Raw genomic sequence first — 19,686 nt, 5'->3', positions numbered from 1 at the left:
GAGGACAAGACCATTATTTCATATGCATACTATGAACTAAACTAATAAACCTAATCACATTTACAAGTTAATATTGACAGTAATAAGAACATTTTTGGATGCCACTTCCCCTTTTCTGTCTTTCTTTCTTTCCTTCCTTTCTTTTTTTTTTTAAGATTTTATTTATTTATTTGAAAGAGAGAGAGCACAAATGGGGTGAGGGGCAGAGGGAGAAGCAGATCCCCGGCTGAGCAGGGAGCCGGATGTGGGATTCTGGGGCTCCATGCCACAACTCCAGGATCATGATCTGAGCTGATGGCAGATGCTTAACCGACTAAGCCATTCAGGTGCCCCACTGCTTCTCCTTTTCTAAGGGGCCTGCATGTATAGTACAGTTGGACTCTCCATGCAACTCTAGGCATTTCAGACAGTCATTTTTATTTTTATATCTGAGTAAAGTGAAGCTCCCTCAGAGGTGACATGGCTTGTCTAAAGTTACCCAGACAGCAGTGGCAAATCTCACCCAGAAGGCAGTCGTTCAGTCTTCCAATCCAAGTGCCCTTTTAATAGAAAAGACTATAGCCAGTTGAAATTCAAATGTCACATCGCTAGTTTTCTTGTTTGTAATGACAAAAGTAAAAGTTGGATAAAATTGAAAGCAAAGGAGAATCTGAGTGGCACAGTTGGTTTAGCACCTGACTCTTGATGTTGGCTCAGATCATGATCTCAGGGTGGTGGGATAGAGCCCATCATGCTCCACGCTCAGTCCAGAGTCAGCTTGAGATGCTCTCTCTCTCCCCCCATCTGCCCCTCCCCCATTCACAAGCTCTGTCACTTAAATAAATAAATCTTTTTAAAAAATTGAAAGTAAAAAAGTATGATCTTTTAGAAAATATAATATGGATGTATATTGTGTTGATATTTTCTTACATTGGGCCTTAAAACAGATTTTTAAAAAGCAGACAGCAGGCAAGACATTTTCCCAGGAGATCTGACTCTGCTCAGAAGGAAAAAGGGATTCACTGAAGATCAAGACATAAACTATAGTTTATTTCATTTTAATATGTGTATCAGTCCTTAGAAAGAAATCAGGATATAGACTTACACTTGACTTAACCAATAAATTCATATTTGTTTATTTATTTAAACCGCAATATTATGAAGAAAGGACTAGACCAAAGGGACATATGTATTTTCAGGAAAATATTCAGAGGATGGAGTTGCTTAGGAGGACAAAATCAACACTGCTTCTTGATTAATGTGGATCCGGGTCTTCAGGAAAAAGTCAGTTGAGGCAATTACGCTTTGTTAAACAATCTGTAAATATCACTGACCAGTCCATTTTAAAAGGAAAAGTGTTGATGTTGTGAACAATGAACAAGGTGGTTCATTTCTGAAATGAGGTATAAAGGAGAATAGACATGGTAGCTTACTTAGCTTGGATTTTTTTCTCAGGAACATGGATATTCAGAGGGAATAAAAAAATTAAAGATAGAATACAGTACACTTCTATAGACTGAATGATCCAGAGGCATTTTCATTTCTCTGGGGTCAATGAAACAAATTGACTATTTTATCATGAATCACAATTTTATTTATTGTGTTAAAGAAATCTAATGCAGTAAAGAGTTCCAGAATTGTCCAATTAGTGCAAGTTAACAATTACTGAGTCTCTACTATACAGTCCAAAAATCATGCTAAGTATTTTACATTAATTACTTTATTCAATGTCTTAGTCACCTCACTGTAATAATCACCTCTTCACAGACAAAGGGAGCCAAGGGTGAGAAAAGTGTGTAATAATTCTCCGGGCCACACAGTCTAAAGCAGAGAAAATGGGATCTGAACTCAGGAGGTCTGATTCAACCACTATGCAATTACTTTCTATGGGGAAATATTTAAAATCTGAAATTAAATATACAGCTCTGGGATGGGTAGGACCTAGTGGGTAACTAAGTTCCAAAGGAAGAAAATAATCAATGAGTAAAGAGAATGTAAAAGGGTATTAATTTGTTATGGTATTCGTGAATTTTTCAGAAATGTAAAAGTAAATAGTTTACTTTTTTTTTTTCCTTTTAATTAAGTAGTCTCCACACCAATGTGGAGCTTGAACTCAAGATCCTCTGTTCAAGACCTGAGCCGAGATCAAGAGTCAGCCGCTTAATGGACTGAGTCACCCAGAAGCCCCTACTTTTGAAATTGACATTTGTTTTTAACTTTTAGAAACCTGCTTGGCAAATGATTTGCTCTTAAATCCTAAGTAAAACTTTAGTTTCTGCTATCCGAGATCCAAGGAATATTGCTCTGAATGTTACTTACTAAAAACACTACAACTGAATTTTTGAACAGATTAACTTCAAGTTTAAAGCTTCCATTGCAAAAAGTATTTTTATTTTTATCATTCCTATGATCTCCTTATAAGTCACTCTAGTTAGATTTATTTTTAGTAAATAATCATATATATATAAAATACTTGTGATCATTTAATGTCATAAACGCACATTAAGTGAGTATGTGTACCTGTGCATGCTGCCTACCAATATGAACACGTGGGAAGGGAATTGATCATTCCCTCCATCCCTGGATTTTCTTCAGAACACAAGATTGAAAACAACAACAAACAAACCAACAAGAAAGCTTTTGTTTTTGCTTCTGTTTTAATTTCTCAGTTGCTCAATGGCTTCTATAACCCTCTTTGAATCCTAAAGTGTGTCTCTTATAATTAATGAGCATACCATAATCCAAGCTTCTTGAGAAGGGGAAAGCCTGAAAAATAATGGAAGGCACAGCCCAGTAGAGCAAAACTTGCCAGTGCATACTCACATTGGGAAGAACTCTTCACTCTCCACTAAGGAACTCACACAGCCTTGTTTATAGTTCACAGCCACCTACTTTTCCCCTCTTGTCTCTCACAGGAGGTTAAGAATACTACTCAATGTGACAAAAACCCACCTACTCAAAGGGAAGGTTAATTATTGCTCTATAATTAAACTCACAAGAAAACTGTTAAGATTAATGAAGCAATGCTTACTAAGTGATTACAAGCTCCCCGTGAACTACCATAGAAATATTTGTTTACCAAAAACATCTACACATATATTGATAACAGATTCTTTACAAATCATTGCAATGAGGAATCTAGATCAACATATTTAAATCATAGCCTATGTATCTAAAAAAAAAAAAAGAAGAAGAAGAAGTAACAGAAAAACAGGGAGAGAAGGGGGAAGGGAGAGAGAGCTGGACAAGTTTTACCTTTCAACAAGAACTGCTATGCTAAAACGAATTTTTTTTTTTACTTCACACTCTCTGTGATAATTATGACCCAGCAAAAGACTACCACAATACCCTCTCCGATCTGGGTAGGTCTGAAAATGTAGAAAAATCTTAAAACTTTTTAAATAAATAACAAAAGAATGTTCTCTTGTAATATAAACATAAAATTACTGTAGTTATTTTAGTATTAATTTTAATTGGGCTAAAACATAAAACAGTAACACATTGATAAATATTATCTAAAATGAGTTCTACAGTGTTGCCAGCAATAAATTCAAATACAGCTGCCCAGAGTACATTATGGAATATGTGGGTGAGTTTCTCCTCCCAAAATATCATTGACTGACATGGCATGACATATTACAATATATGTTACCAATGTGCCTAATCAACTTTTAGCAACACCAGTCAACACAACGACTCCCCTACCTTCCACAACCAGATATTGTATCAGTTATACAAGCTAGGTTAGGCTGTAGTAACAAAGACAAACCCCAAATTCCCAGTGTCTCAAAACAGAAAAAGTTCTTTCTTGCTCATGCTTCACAAATATTAGGATCAGTAAGAGCATAAGGCAGAGGCCTCCTCTCATTTTAGACATTCAAGGACTCTGGATGACAGAGGTGCACCTTCTCTTCAAGGACAGGTTTCCATGCCAGAGGGAAAGAGATTTTCATGTTCTTGTCCACCCAACCAGAAACACAATTCCTCCATGTGCCCAGAATGGGAGAAGGCTAGCACTATGAAGAACCTCAAGAACACCTCAATTATCCATTCATATCGATAGAACACCAATGCTAATAAACTTTTCACTGTTGTTTTAATAAGCTGTTTTCAGTTATGGATATCCCTTATATGTGAACAATCAATGGAACTCAAAATAATTTTCACTACCCTATTATCCTTATTCATTCCAAGATGTTTGACAGTTTGCAACTGAACTATTTGGGGATAACCAAACAACATGGAAGAGTGTCAGAATGCATAGCACAAATATATTACATTTATAAAGATTTAAAATTGGGGCTTCTGTAGTTATCAACTAAAGTTAAAGAGTCAAAAGAGTTCAAATAATATTCATTTTTATCTGGGCAAGCTAGAATGTGAGCAAGAGGCATAACAGGAATGAGCAAAACTGCAGGAGGGTTGGGAACCTACAGTAGAAGAGGTTTGGAACCTGGATGACTAGAAGGAAAAAATGAACAGTGGCGTTCATCCTGAGTTCCACATGGGGCAGAACTAACTGATCCCAGAGAAATCAGGGATCAGGACTAACTGATCCCAGAGAAACTCTGTAAGAAATGTTTATATGACAGGCACTAAAATGGGTCATAAGCATGTCTCATACAAGGAGTGTGACAGAAAGAACAGAAGGGATGGGGATCTCACCTTTGGTCTAAACACGGCATGCGTTCATCACATGAGGTCTCTGTAAAGCATAGGCGGAAACAGTACTGGCTGGCAGAAGGTAGCAAATGACTAGCAAACTGGATGAGACATGGCAGAAAAGTTAACAGTCAGCTTATGAACATCTCCACAAGGCATTAGAGATGCCTGAAAAGCAGGACAGAATGGGCTGAGGCTTTCCTGAGCTTGGAGAGTTAGACCCAGGCAAACTTTGGAGTGTTGAATGGGAAGGAGCAGGGGTTGGAGAAAAATTAAGCACGGATAAATGGGCCACAGACGTATGGATTCCAAACAAAGAAAGAATTTTGTTCTAAGCAAAATGCAATAAAAACAAAATGACAGTTCTTACACATTCTTGGTGATCAAAACACTAAATATTTTAGTTCTTCAGAGGAAGAAAGTTTCTGTTATGTAGCTTCACACGGAGTCTTCTAAGATTTAGAGTTCGGCAACGGTTTTTCAAGCAGAGTTGCCTCTGGGACCAACATAGGAAGAAAGGAGACTGATGAGGCCAGGCTCTGGGCCTCCTTCCCACCTCTACCAAATCAGCCCCATTTTAAAAAATCTTGGGGTGCCTGGGTGGCTCAGTCATTAAACAGCTGCCTTCAGCTCAGGTCATGATCCCAGGGTCCTGGGATGGGAGCCCTGCATTGAGCTCTGTGCTCTACGGGAAGCCTGCTTCTCCTTCTCCACCCCCCCCCCCGATTGTGTTCCCTCTTTTTGCTGTCTCTTTCTGTCAAATAAATAAATAAATCATCTTTACAAATAAATAAATACATCCTTTTAAAAATAATATTGGCTTTTATTTAGAAAAAATATTCCATTGTTAAGGAAAAAGGAAATGTTGTATTAATTCACATTCTACATGTACTTATTTCTTTCACCCTAATCAGTTCTTACAACTTAGTGGATCAACTTCTATTCTGCCTCCAAACTCTCTCCTCTGCTCCATTTCTGTGGTTTCGGCGGTCTCTGGATCCAGAGGCCAGGCACAAGTACACATCATATTTATTATGCCTGGAACTCATTTATGCCCTTATCACCAATTGAACACCAAAATATGGTCATCAGAAAAGTCCAGAGAAATCACTAAGACAGAAAAAAGCCATAGTTTTTTTTTTCAAAGATTTTATTTTTATTTATTTGACAGAGAAATCACAAGTAGGCAGAGAGGCAGGCAGAGAGAGGGGGGAGCAGGCTCCCTGCTGAGCAGAAAGCCCGATGCGGGGCTCGATCCCAGGACCCTGAGATCATGACCTGAGCCCTAAGGCAGAGGCTTAACCCACTGAGCCACCCAGGCACCCCAAGCCATAGGTTTTTAAGAGAGCAGATTGTAATATATTACAAAGAGTGGGATTAAAATGTTCTCTGCTGTGCAAATGGAACCATGATGCTTCATAGCTATTTACTTCATCATATTTGAAAGTAAAACCTACTGAATTTTTTTTTAAGCAGTTGTGCTTGCTTAATTTCTCAGGCACATGTATTAAAAAATACACACTGTTTGCCCTACAAGTTACAAAAACCAAGGCCAGCCAAAGAGAGCTGACCACAGCCTGACATATCTATAAAGAAAGCTGACCTCTCTGAGAAGCCAAAGTAAACTCAAATTTCTCAGTCTACAGTGCAGAAGCAGATCTTTGAAAGTTTGCCAGATTTATGTAGAAAGATTACATAAACAGATTTTTGTCTTCCCAAGGTGCCCTCTTTTCCACATTACAATTATTATGACTAGCTACATAAGAAGAAATATTTCAAAAAGCATCCAGTATATAGAAAATATTTGTTATGTATTACTTATTAGAAAAATCATAAAGCTCTGTTTCAACATAATTTGTTTGCACATAATTTTTGGAAAGTACTTCTTTTTTTTTCCTCTTGGATCCTTCCTTGATGTGAAAGGGAACAGACAGACTAACATGGAGAAAAAAGTAAAAAAACTGTAATTTTTATTATGAAACTACAAGGGCAAACTTAGATGCCTCGATATGGTTTTTGTAATGAAACAAAGAAAAAACATGCTTTCTGTGTGCCTTCTTATTTTGCTTTGAGGGGGATAGTGAAATCAATAGGCAAAATGAAACTGAAATTCTATTTTCATTTTACATTTTCCATCATTTCCACTTCTACTTACATCATAATGATATAAAATTAGAACAAAATCTTAATCTGTCAGTATTTTTTAAGTCTTGAAGCCATTTGTTTTTATTTTTACTTATTTATTTATTTAAAGATTGTACTTATTTATTAAACAGAGAGAGATCACAAGTAGGCAGAGCAGCAGGCAGAAAGAGAGGAGGAAGCAGGCTCCCTGCGGAGCAGAGCAGAGGAGGGGGGCCTCTATCCCCGGACCCTAGGACCGTGACCTGAGCTGAAGGCAGAGGCTTTAACCCACTGAGTCACACAGGCGCCCCTTGAAGTCATTTGTTTTTGATGGTCAAGTCACAATTATTATTTTTTTTTAATATCCAGGCCAGTTTCAATGTTCTGGGGTCACATCAATGCTGAAAATGTTGTATATGAATATGAATGTATATGTATTATGTAATTTAAGAATTAGCTAAGTAATCCACAAACCAACAAGTATATATACAAAAATACTTGTAGGGCCTAAATTCAAGGAGTTATAAACACGTTGATTCTGAGAGAGGATTAAGTGTAAAAAAAATACCATTTCAATTGAGCCAAAAACATGGCCAACTGATGTTAATTTTCATTAACTCAATTCTTTAAATTCTTATTATTTCCCCCTTTACTTGAGCTGGTTTATATGCTAATCTGCGAAAGGGCTAATAATTAGGTAAGACCTTTAGCCCCTTAAAAGAAAGGCTCAAAACTTAAAACGCTGTTTTCCGACCATGCTCTAAAGAAATCAGAAACCACTTCACCACCAAAATTATATACCCCTATACTAGTCAGGATCCCAGTAAGGTAAAATGGTGTCCTCAATTAAGATAATTTGAGAAAATATTAAGGCATGGATAGTGCTTGGCGAAACCAAGGAGAGAGAGCACAGCACTCAGGGTTAGAAACAGCAGAGAGCCCTACTCCCCATAGGCAAAAGGGATGAGAGGCGAGGGGTTTGCCAGAGGTCCAAGGGTAAGCCCGCCTCACTGAAGCGCTGACCTTCAACAGAAGAAGGGAGTCTGCACCTCTCTCTTCTAGCACCCTCAACAAACTGTTTCTCAGTGTAACATAGAATAACTAAAAAATGTAAGACATGCTTTCCCCCCAAAACACAGATTTCCCTAGAAAATGAGACTGAAATGAAAATCCAAGATAGATGTTACTAAACCATCTTAGTAAATCCACACAGCCTCTGAACTTGAAATACACCGCTCTTTAAATTTAAGGAGCTTAGACTGAAAATTATTCTGTGAGATTGACATCAGATTATTTAAATAATATATACCACAAGAACAAAAGTCTAATGGATCAAAGCTTTAATTTGTAAAGACTACTCTGTATTAAGTAGTATAGTGAAGTATACTCTAATTATTATCTGGCTAGATACCAGATATATATATATTTTTTAATCAAACAGTAGAACTGTCACACAGTCCTAAATGACTGTGCCTCTTTCATGTTAGAGAAATGGTATTAAATATAAATTCCAAGAAGACTTAAATTCAGCTGAAATAATGTTCCCATCATATATTTGCAGATTGGGAATCCATTAATCAGGTAAGATTTGGACAACCTAACACCTAAAGTCCCTCATATATCTGAGAATTTGTGATTCAGATTCAAGCACTCCAGAAACGGTGAGAACTTCTCTAGTTTTTCATTTGAACCAATTTGTATTAAATTTTTAGAGAAAGGAAAACCATAGTCTTTAGGGTATTCTATATGTTCAATGGAACAAATAATATGTGTTTCACACAATTATTCTTGAAATAAAATAATATATGCAACAGAGCCTGGAAAACAGAGCCTGGAAAAGCATTTTCTCAATGTTAGATTTTAATATATTCTTTAAATTTATAAGATGCTTATTATAATGCTTTACATCCTTGTTTTTCTCAGGAGTGGTATTAGAGGAGGCTTCTCTTTAAAACATTTACTGAAAATCAGATTGTTTAGATACACAAGCATAGAAATTAATTTTTTTTAAACTATCAAAATTTTTAAAATTACCTTAAAAGTGAGGAATACTAGTAGAAATGTCATGAAATACCGTGTTAACACCCACCCAACATGAATTATCCAGGAGAGAGAATATTTCTGTGACGTTTCTATCACCTAAACATATTTATTGCTAAAAAGTAATTTCATCAAGGTAGCCTACTCTGGTTGACTCCCCAAATGTTTTAATGCTTTTTACTCTGTTGAAGTGTATCTAAGTTGTATTCTTAATCAGTTGACCCTTGAACAACATGGGCTTGAATTGCAGGAGTCCACTTACGCTCAGATTTCTTTATATACATACAGTACTGCATCATAAATGTATTTTCTCTTATGATTGTCTTAATAATATTTTCTTTTCTCTAGCTTGCTAAAAGAATACAGCATATGTGTCTGTGTGTGTATATGCACAAAATACGTTAATTGACTATTTATATCATTGGTAGGGCTTCCCGTCAACAGCAGCCTATTAGAAGTTAAATTTTGGGGGAGTCGAAAATTATATGCAGATTTTCAACTGTGTCTATAACTTCCCTGGTGTTTGAGGGTCGACTGTATTATCGTCTGGTCCCATCAGTATTCTAGTGTCTTTTCCATTCATATAGTTACTCTGTCTTCCTAAACAACAGAATACTCCCAAAGAAACTTATTATCCAGAAGAAATATTCAGAGAATATAATATCCAGGATTAGGTTGGCAGGCAAATTATTTCATTTAACATAGTAGAAACTGAACAGTAGCTATTTTACCTTCATGTTCTAGAAGGTGTTCCAAACGTTAATGATTATGTGATGGGGATGGGTGTGGTTATAGTGAAAATGGATATCAGCAAACATGGAAGATTTCAGAAAAGACTCCTATTTACTTAATTTTGAAAGAAACAGCTCCCTACTAATGTATTCATTATGAACTTGTTACTTATTATACTTTCTGTCTTTAAAAAAAAAAAAAAAAAGAAAAGATCAGAATCTTTAAATGAGTATTAAAAAATTTTGTTTTCTTTTCAGTATCTGAATATATCAGCATTTGGGGGAACCCTGGGGCTTACTAGTATGTGACCACAATTCAGTGATCCGACCTTTTTTCCAAATATTTTAATATGGGCTAATATTTCACAATAATTCTTTTTCAAAATACATTTCAAAACATGAACTTCATTTTGCATAATGCAGCAAAGAGTAAAAAACTCATGAAACTGTTTAATTTAAATGGATTTGCAGGCTATCAGCAATGATATCCAAAGGACATCTTCCCAGGCCTAGGATGACTCACACACCACTAGCTTGATCTATTTGACGTATTAGTCATGCCTCCATCAACACGCAGGTACTGAGATGTTACCTTTTCTGTATCTAATACAAAACAGACAAACATTCAAGATGCTTAATGACCCTTTGTTAAATGCGTTAAATTCCTAAACAAGTTCAAATAATTAAATGACAGTATGCTTCATTATTTATTATTAATCCTCTATCATTTATAGCCAAAGGAATAAAAAAGACATTCAAAAACTGAATTGAGGGCCTACTATAACTTGAGCAATGGACCAAGTGTTTGACATGTTCAATCTCGTTTAATTCAACACTCTACTACTGAAGATGGATGCTACCAGGAGGCTGAGTCATTCAGAGGACTCAAGTGTACACCCAAATAAATACCTTGCATTTCAATGAAGTGATATACTTAGAAAAATTGCATACCTCTCTGATTTTTATTAGTTAATTGATTTGGGAGGAAATTTCCACAGAGCTGACAGGAACTAAAATATTCCAAGCCATTAATTTTATTAGGTTCTTCAAATTCAATACATGATGTCATTTCCTGTTCTCCTACACCCTGAGAAATAAGCATCACTAACAATCTGAGAAGGGGAAAGTAGTGATACGGAGTAACAATTACGATGTGGAAGAGTAGATTCAAACTCGAAACAGGAGATTTTAAAGCTCAGCAAAGATATTTTGAAAAATAAGAAAAGTTTATTTTTTTAATGAACATTGATTTGAGATCCAACAGCCACATGACTTTAGGTAATGTATACCAGTTATTCTAAAGAATATTATATTTTATAAAAAGCCTTCAGTTTAACAATAAAATTGCTTCTATTAGGAAGTGAAGTCCATAAGGTAAAGCATGAAGCTGAACTCTAAATAAATTTAATGTCCTTGTCAATTTTAGAAAAAAAACCAACCTCCAGTACATATATCTACAACTATCATAAAACCTACTGACATATCTTGACAGATGTGTACAAGCATGGAACATATGTGCACACACACAAATTTTTTTTTTTGTAAGATATTATTTATTTATTTGTCAGAGAGGGAGAGAGCACAAGTGGAGAGGCAAAGAGAGAGGGAGAAGCAGGTTCTCCACTGAGCAGGGAGCTTGATGAGGAACTCAGTTCCAGGACCCTGGGATCATGACCTAGCCAAAGGCTATCCCAAAGGTGGGATAGTCTTAACTGACTCAGTTAAGTCAGTCTTAACTGACTGAGACACCCAGGCATCCCCACACACAAATTTTCATGTTAATATTTTAATTTATCACCCACAAAAAATAGGTTGCCATATAATGGAATTTTGTTTTATTAACAGATAGATAGATAAGATATCCTAAATTGTCAAAATTCAAAAATGGCAAAAATGAAAATTATGGCATTTTACTTGATCAGGACTATAATTTTAATGATATTCTACTCTTATTACATGTTACAGATTATTAAATAGGAGTGAATAACAGAAGCACTGAACTTGACATGCAAATCCTCCTTTCCTCTTTCTTAGAAAGAGTCTGCATGTTTGTCTTCAAACTGCTAGAGAGGACTGGGAAATGTCATTACTGTAGAAGTAATGCTAGAGTCAGAAAAGAGATACATAAAGAGAAATGAAAAGAGTTAAACAGAAACTGGCAAATTTTCTTACCATTGTTTTTGTAGATAGTCATATGTAGAAAGTTATATGAACCACAAGTCTTGTAATATATATATTATATATAAATTAAGAATATTTTCTAATGGTTCCATCCTCTTGTTTAAAAAGTGATGTTAAGGGACGCCTGGGTGGCTCACTTGGTTAAGCAGCTGCCTTCGGCTCAGGTCATGATCCCAGCGTCCTGGGATCGAGTCCCACATCGGTCTCCTTGCTCAGCAGGGAGCCTGCTTCTCCCTCTGCCTCTGCCTGCCATTCTGTCTGCCTGTGCTCGCTCTCTCCCCCTCTCTCTGATAAATAAATAAAATCTTTTTTAAAAAAAAAAGTGATGTTAAATAATACGTTGAGATCAGAAACTGGCATAAATAACACATTAATGGAATAGGAATAAATAAATAAATAAATGGTAGCCATCTTTCCCTAAAAAGACAGAAAGTAAAAAGTGGCCTCCTTCCCCAAATGAGGTAGTTTTATTCTTTTGATTGTAGCCCAAGTATTGCTATCTTTCCTATTGAGATCTTTTTTTGTTTTGATCATTTGACATTCAATATTTATTGAAGCTCTATTAAGAATGTCATAGACAACTGAAGACCCATTCTTTATGCTTGAAGAATTTCCAGGTCTAGTGGAGGGAGACGGAAATATAAACAGAAAATACACCGCAAACCGCAGCATGATAAATGCTAGAACAGAAGTACAGTTCGTGCAGAGCACTATGGGATGCAGCCAAGGGGCAGAGAAACTCTCAGGCTCTGCATCTTCAAGGAACAACAGACTCAATATGCCCTTCTACATTCCAGTAGAGTGTGTGGGATCATGGCATTTACAAAGGAAGTAAGATTCAAGGACAGTAAAGAGGAAGGTGAAAGGTGCTGAACCGTTCTGAGGGTAAAAAAAGCAAGAGTAGAAAGAAATGAAAACACACTGAGACACAAATTGCTCTAGATGCACACACAACCCGGGGCTAGATTTTACACAGGCACATAGTGAGTCTTCCTGTTGGGTGACAGAATATCAAGGATTAGTACAGGCAAAGTGAAAAGACAAATGAGTATGTGTGTTCAGATTTCCTGGAATCTATACAGGGATCCCAATTTCCCTCCACATAAGTAGCACCATTGATGTAAGCAGGAAACAAAGGTTCCATTAAGGTTTATTATGTGACTTAGATACCCTGGTAGAGAATTTTTCTGCCAAAACTGTTTTAGTTGCTTATTTTAGGTGAAGTGGTAAGAAGTAAGATCTTATAGCACATCTTATATTTTAACTAATATTTCTATATGTAATATATTTTAACTAATCCAGAATCATCTATGGTAGGAAAAAAAAAAAAGTCCTATAAAATCTAGTAAAGGCCTCAAGAATACAAGCCAGTACCTCCCAGACTTACATCTGAAAACCAGGTAACAGCAATATCATTTGAGCTTTCTTTAAGGAAAAAAAAAAAAAGTTATATACATTAAATTTAGACAGTATTTTTTTATATTGCCTGAAATAAGACATCATTATTTTAAAAGGCTTCATTTTGTCGGTTTACTTGGTTTTCAAATTTTCACATAAAAATTGGGGAATGGCAACGAAGTTTTTACAATCATATATCATCCTCAAATATGTCAAAAATGATCTTAAAAAACAAGATACTTAAATGTATTAGTACTTAACTAATTAATACTTTAATAAAACATCAGTCCAATTATTTACTTTTATAATATATTCAAGATCACATTTGTAATCGCTGGTGTCATCACTACAAACAGTGGTAGTTTTCTTCTTGCTGTTTTCTGGCTATGAAATTCTTCAGTACATGAATGTATTATTAACAGACATTTTAGTAGAAATCCTACGTCAACAAAATTAACAGCTCAGTCCTGGGAGCCTATAATTTCCTCAAATACTAACTAAATATGATTTTGTGATTTCAATGGACACATTCAAAATATTCAACTTTTGGTACACCACTCCCATCACCACCAGCACTGCACAAAACAACCTAGAATTGCATCTATTGCATGGAAAGAGTCTTCTGTCCAATTTGTGCCACTTCTGTGATGTAATGGATGTGGAAAATATTTCCACTCAAGGTTTTCAGTACTTATTACAGTGAATAAAAAAGAAGTGAAGAAAAACTATGGCAAAAAAAAAAAAAAAAAAGAAAAAGAAAAACTATGGAGAATAATTGTGTATTTATTCCCTTAATGACTTACAGGATAGTCTATTTTTCTATAGAAAATGGAAATCATTTATTAATGTAAAATGTAAGTAGAATTTTTAAAGACTTATTTTAAAACCTGGGATTACACGTTACCATATAAAGTAAAGACATTTTGGAATAAAATTAAGTATGAGTAGCATAACTGTATCTAATTATTAACCTCTAACCTTGTTAATATCCTTATGTGGTAGTTTATTTGAAATGGTATTAAATAATTCTTTCATAAGATTTTACATAACGTTTATATAAAACATTTAAGATTTAATATATTTTGCATAAATCTTACTAAATTAAGAGTCTGCAAAATTTTCACGTTCTTTTCCTACAACATGGCATAGTCAAAAATATCTTTGAATGAGGTAAGGAATGCTGAATATATAAGAACTACTTATAAACGCATCAGCTACAATTATGTCATTAGGAATTACTTATCCTTACCTTTCTGACTCAGAATACCCAAACAATTAAAGGACACACATTTAGAATAAAGAGAATACAGACTGCTCCATTTTACTGATACAGCATATATTCTTCTCCTATTATATAAAGTTTTCCTAGTTCAGTTCTATTAACATGATAACAATTTTAACATAATCAGTTATTTGTTTTGGAGCTATTCCTTTCTCATTTTGCCAGCTAATTAGCCAAAAGACATAGACATGGTCCCACATGTTATACATCGAATGTCTAAAATCACTCATATTCTTACTCATTTACAAAACAAATGACAATCGAGTCCAACTTCTATAAATCCTAGCACTGTTTCAACCTACATCTCACGATCATGACCTGCAAAATCTTTGAAAATCATGCTTAATGCGCACACAACTTTGTTTTCATGACTTGCTACCATTCATAAAAAAAACATTCCAAAACTAGATTCACTTTCCCACTCCTCACGGGCAGTCAATTTCACGACAGAATTGTAACCACCGATAAAAGAGATTCTAGATTTTATTAAAACAGCAATAAAACAAACAGACAAATACTAGTTTCTGGTGTTAATTGTCTTATTAGCCAGCTTGTAGCATCACATTTTCTGTGTGTACTGTAGCTTCTTATTCTAGGGGACACTAATTAGTTTTAAATGGTGTTAAATACCATCCCTGCAGTTGCAAGTGCTTCTCTGGGATTTTTACTAGAGAAAAGAACTCCTGTAATTTAAAACCACTTTGTTTTCTTCAGCCACAGCTGTTAGTGAAACACTGACCTGTAGAAATCTTAAAGGTTTTCAACCCTCTCTCATTGCCATTAGTCTGAATTTATTTTCTAACACATCTTCTCCCCGTGTACTACTGCTCTTCCATAATCCCCATCCCCCAGATTGCTTTCAGCAGAGAAACCGCATCTAGCTAGTTAAGCCCTTCTCTCTCCCTCCCACCCCCACCCCTTACAAAGCCTTGGCTACCCTTAAAGAAAATTCTCCAACAACGTGTCAATTTTATATTGGCCACAAAGACAACTTCTGTTGGGGGAGGGGGAGGAAAGAGGGACTGGAGCTTGGCTGTCCCTTTCCACAGACAGGGATCTTTGTGGCAATCAGAAAACATTTCCTGCATAAAAAATCAACACACTCTCTAGTTGCAGGGTTGGGGATGGAGAAGGAATACGCATCAGCCGTGTCCTCAAAGGAATGGAACACATCCGTTAACCTTCCAAACAGGAAAGTCATTTTTCTCAAAAATATGTCAGCTTTCTTGCATTATTAAACGTAATCCACAATCTGAAATACTCTAGTAGCTCCCCCACTGGGGACTGGGAGAAAGCTATAAATCACTCCTGTACTTTTCTCTTTTTCCTCTGCATTTCCGTTGCACTATTTGTTCCATCCAGTTCATCTCTGACACGCTCCTCGTGTATATCAACAAGGGACCAAGGAGAGCAAAAATCACGCAAGAGGGCAATTAGGTTTTACAAGATCAGCCTGTGCTTTAATTCTACCTGCCTCCAAGTGGCTTCACAGCAAGGAGACCCCAGACTTTGCGCTTCCCAGTGGGGTTTCGAAAGAGCAAGCACACGGGATTTATTGTGTGAAGCACTTTTTTTTTTTTTTTTTCCAATTATAGCGCCGTCGGGGAGGGGGGACACGCTTGTCTTCAGGTGTCTGAAAGTCATTTAGTCCACACAGGCACTTTACTGAGTTTGTGTCATCTTTTAGTCCTGCTTCCCCCACGTGGGGCAGTACAGCTAAAGGGGTTTTGGTTGACACAGTGAGACAGAGAGGGCAAAGGTGAGAGGAAGGGAAGTGTACTTTTTACAGGGCTGTAGCATCAAGTAGATATCCTACAAATCCCATTCAAGGAATGTGCCTGAGAGCGTGATTGTGAAGAGGTAGATTCTCCCCGAGGGGCTGCAGCCAATAAAGACCCCCGCCCCCACCTCAGCAACCTCCACTGCAAACTGGCTCCACGTTTTTGACACACGACCAGGGCATCTTGATGAGGGCTTTCCTACCCTCGCCGCCCCATTCTAAAATCCTGGAACCCAAAACCAGCCTAAGAGACCTTCACTAGTGAAGATCACAAATCAAAAGACTTCAAAGATGACAGAGTTAAAGACCAAAGATTAAGCCCTTGTGTTGAAATAGCACATCTTAATGCCATTTCCCAACACCCCACCCTCCCATCTCCCCCTCTCTGCTGGGCACTTACCTTCTTTGGGCGGTCGCTTGGCCTCCCTGGTAAGATTGCAGACCTGGGTAGTTTGCAGCTCCTGGGTCAGGCAGCCCTCGGTCTGCTCATTCAGGGGTAACACCACGTTATTTAACAAAACCAGCGACTGGTCGTCGATCCCCCACTCTCCCAAATGCTGAGGACAGGTGCATTTTGTATACATGATCCCACATGATTCCGTTCTCCCATTTTCTGATTTTAAGCAGCTCTCCAGCCAAGTGCATAATACATGGCAACCAAACTGGCTCGGGCTCACCTTGTTCAATACCAAAAACTCAAAAAAAGATTTCTGATCTTCTTCCCCTTTTTTCTGTAATCCTGGGAAATTGGTTGGAAACACCCGACGTATTTGAATAAAATTTTTATCATACTGTAGAAAAACGAAAGCATTCTTGGAATCGCAGAGTTGCATTATAGAATGATTCTTTCTTAAAAGATCCTTTATTTTTTCATGGGAAAAATGATCAAACTGATAAGCCAAGAGGGAAAAGTTAGAGCAGCTAAGGTCCTTTTTGGAAAATTTCAGGTAAATGCTATATTTGGTTGGATCTGGATTTTCCAGCGTCCAAGTGCAGTTTGTAAAGTTTTTGGGAAACATTTCACTTACAGAATACGATCCATAAATGACTCCCTTCACCAAAGTTGAACACCAGAAGTCTTGGGCAGCATTAAATCCAAACATAACCAGGAGATAGGTGGAAAATATATAAATCAGCAGGTTACGAACAGCCTTCATCCTATGTCATTTGGCCTGTAAAAATGGCAATGAAAGTAAAATGCAAGTAGGAGTCTACGCACATTTAAAAAAGAAACTCCTTCCAATATTACAGCCAGCTGTTTTCAAGATTTCAGTAAAAAACCCTTGTTAAAAGAAGGGCAGGTAATTTTTTTTTTTTTTTATTTTATAACGCTAGGAAATTATCTGTTGCTGTGTGAACAGCGCCCTCACGTGGTCATTCACAATGGCCAAATTCCCCACATTCAATTTAAAAATAATATTTAATAGATGATTAACAGGAATGCTCTAATTTATCTACCAGGATGTCCTCCAAGTGAATTATGATTCTATTGAAAAAAGAGGAAAACATATCTTTTTAAAATATCATAACCTAAATTTTAATTTTTGAAATATTTTTAAGCAACATATACAACATTTTCTCTCATTCGGCCTACAGTAAACATCATCACACAAAATCTAATCTGATAATCTAGGAACAGCTGTCATCACATTACTTCTTTTATCTTAAATATGGAAAGCAATTTCTATAAAGGATAGCCACAATTTTAAAAAACATGAAAGATAATTTGTTGAGGATGAAACATCATCTCCCAAATGTCCACACTTGTCTTTGCAGGGACCACCATGTGAACTGATGGGAATTTCTGTGCAAAAACACTGGCATCCATGTGGATTAATAGAATTTTAAAACCATCATCTGAGAAAGGGCATAGATGGGTAGATACAAGGGAAAGACTTGTTGTTCAACATCACCAGTGAGAACCAGGATTTAAGGCAGTCATTTCAATGTGACATGCCCTCTTGGGATACATAAAGTGGATCACTGTATTAGTATCTGTATCCAAAGGCGATGTCAGTGAAAAAATCCCAGAACCACAGTAATTGAGCCGGCGTCAGCCTTTTAATTTTTTTTTTTTTAATTAGGGCTATTTTATCTAGAGTTATCTACTGTAATTTAAGATTTACACATGGTAGATAAAAGACATGAGCGTTTTCTTTCCTAGCAGATTTCAATTACTGAATTGCTCTCTTTCCAACAAGAGCTCCAAAGCTCCTTTTCTTTATATTTTTTAACCTGGCCTTGCATAATAAAGTAATCCTTGGTTATATTTACCTCTGTAAGTTGTTATCCAAAAATAACTCGAATTTTTTCAGCTTTAACCTTTAAGAAGTTATTTCTTAGAATAAATGACACTGCTTTTTTGTTTAGCCTTTGAGCTGAGAAAAGTGATGCCAAGTTAATTATAAAAGTCTTTAGGCTGCAGTCTCTTCCACTGTTCTGTAAACAGAGACAGACATACAGACATATAGACAGTTAAGAGTTTTCATGTCTTTGCCTGGGTCCTCTCTGAACCAAAGGATAAAACCCTCTTCCTTCCCATTGCATAACACACACCAACGCATGCACACAAATACCAGTGACCGAAGTCCCTGAAGATAGATCTGCATTTTCCAGATCATAATTCAAATTCTATGTCTTGATATAGGAGAAAACAGCCCCAACTCTAAATCTCTATATAGCAGCAGTTTAAAATAACATCAGAACTGCTGGGACTATCAAAACAGCGTTCTCTCTTTCAAGCATACAGCTCAATGAATAATGCATTTTCTTCTTGATAAAATAAAGCCAATGAGCATTTAAAGGTTAAAAAATTGGTAAAGTTGCAGGAAATTTTGGAAATAATTTCCTCTTTTTTTGCTGTAGCACTTTGCAGGCAATGCAGGTCTGCGCAGTGTTCTTCAGGATAGAGTGTAGGCGTTGAGAGCCAATGTGACAATAAGTGTCTAAATTAGGAATTCCATCCATGAAAGGGGGCTTCATTTTATAAGAGGTAACTCAAAAAGAGGTCGTATTTCTTTTCCTAATGAAATCCGGTACTTTTGCTTCCATTTATTTGACAGTGCATGTCTGCATTGCTGTGCTCATCAAGGATTAGAAAGAGTGAGGAAATAGCTCTGATTTCACTTTCAAGCTTGCTCAAGAGAGCCCCCTCAACATAATGCTCTTTATTTTAATCCTTAAGCCTTGGTATACGGATCCTTGTTTTATTCTAAAGAATCAAAAATGAATCATTGAACTCTGCCGTTCCCCCCACCCCCGCCCTCGACTGCAGGGCCAGTTCAAACAATTGTATTTCCCTCTTTAAGAAAGAAAGAATGGGGTGGGGGGTGTCTAAGGGACGGCTACCAAGGTCTCAAGGATGTTGTATTTATTTATTTATTTATTTGTCACCTGCTGAGAAGCAACCCGGCATTTAGTTTAGCTATTCTCAAAAACTGCTTTTCTGGGTGACACTTTAGTTTAGTCGAACATAGACGGCGCCATCACTCCACTATTTTTTTTTCCCC

The 19,686-nt window shown here is 36.5% G+C and overlaps 1 protein-coding gene across 4 annotated transcripts in view; it reads right to left on the bottom strand.

Annotated features, from left to right (window-relative positions):
• Nucleotides 1–19,686, bottom strand: part of ADGRB3 (adhesion G protein-coupled receptor B3) — a 739,102-nt gene that overhangs the window by 718,336 nt on the left and 1,080 nt on the right. For 3 of the 4 annotated variants that reach the window (XM_032340376.1, XM_032340375.1, XM_032340373.1), the window contains exons 2-3: nt 18,452–18,616; nt 16,578–17,349 (exon numbers count right to left, since the gene is read on the bottom strand). In XM_032340376.1, the coding sequence (XP_032196267.1) occupies nt 16,578–17,334 (757 nt within the window). In that variant the 5' untranslated portion in view covers nt 17,335–17,349; nt 18,452–18,616. The remainder of the gene's footprint in view (nt 1–16,577; nt 17,350–18,451; nt 18,617–19,686) is intronic. The other variant, XM_032340374.1, reaches the window with a different exon arrangement.

Source organism: Mustela erminea, chromosome 4, assembly GCF_009829155.1.
Source record: "Mustela erminea isolate mMusErm1 chromosome 4, mMusErm1.Pri, whole genome shotgun sequence".
Classification (NCBI taxonomy): Eukaryota; Metazoa; Chordata; class Mammalia; order Carnivora; family Mustelidae; genus Mustela; species Mustela erminea.
The sequence above is the reverse complement of the archived record's forward strand: the minus strand, read 5'-3'. Positions and strand labels throughout refer to the sequence as shown.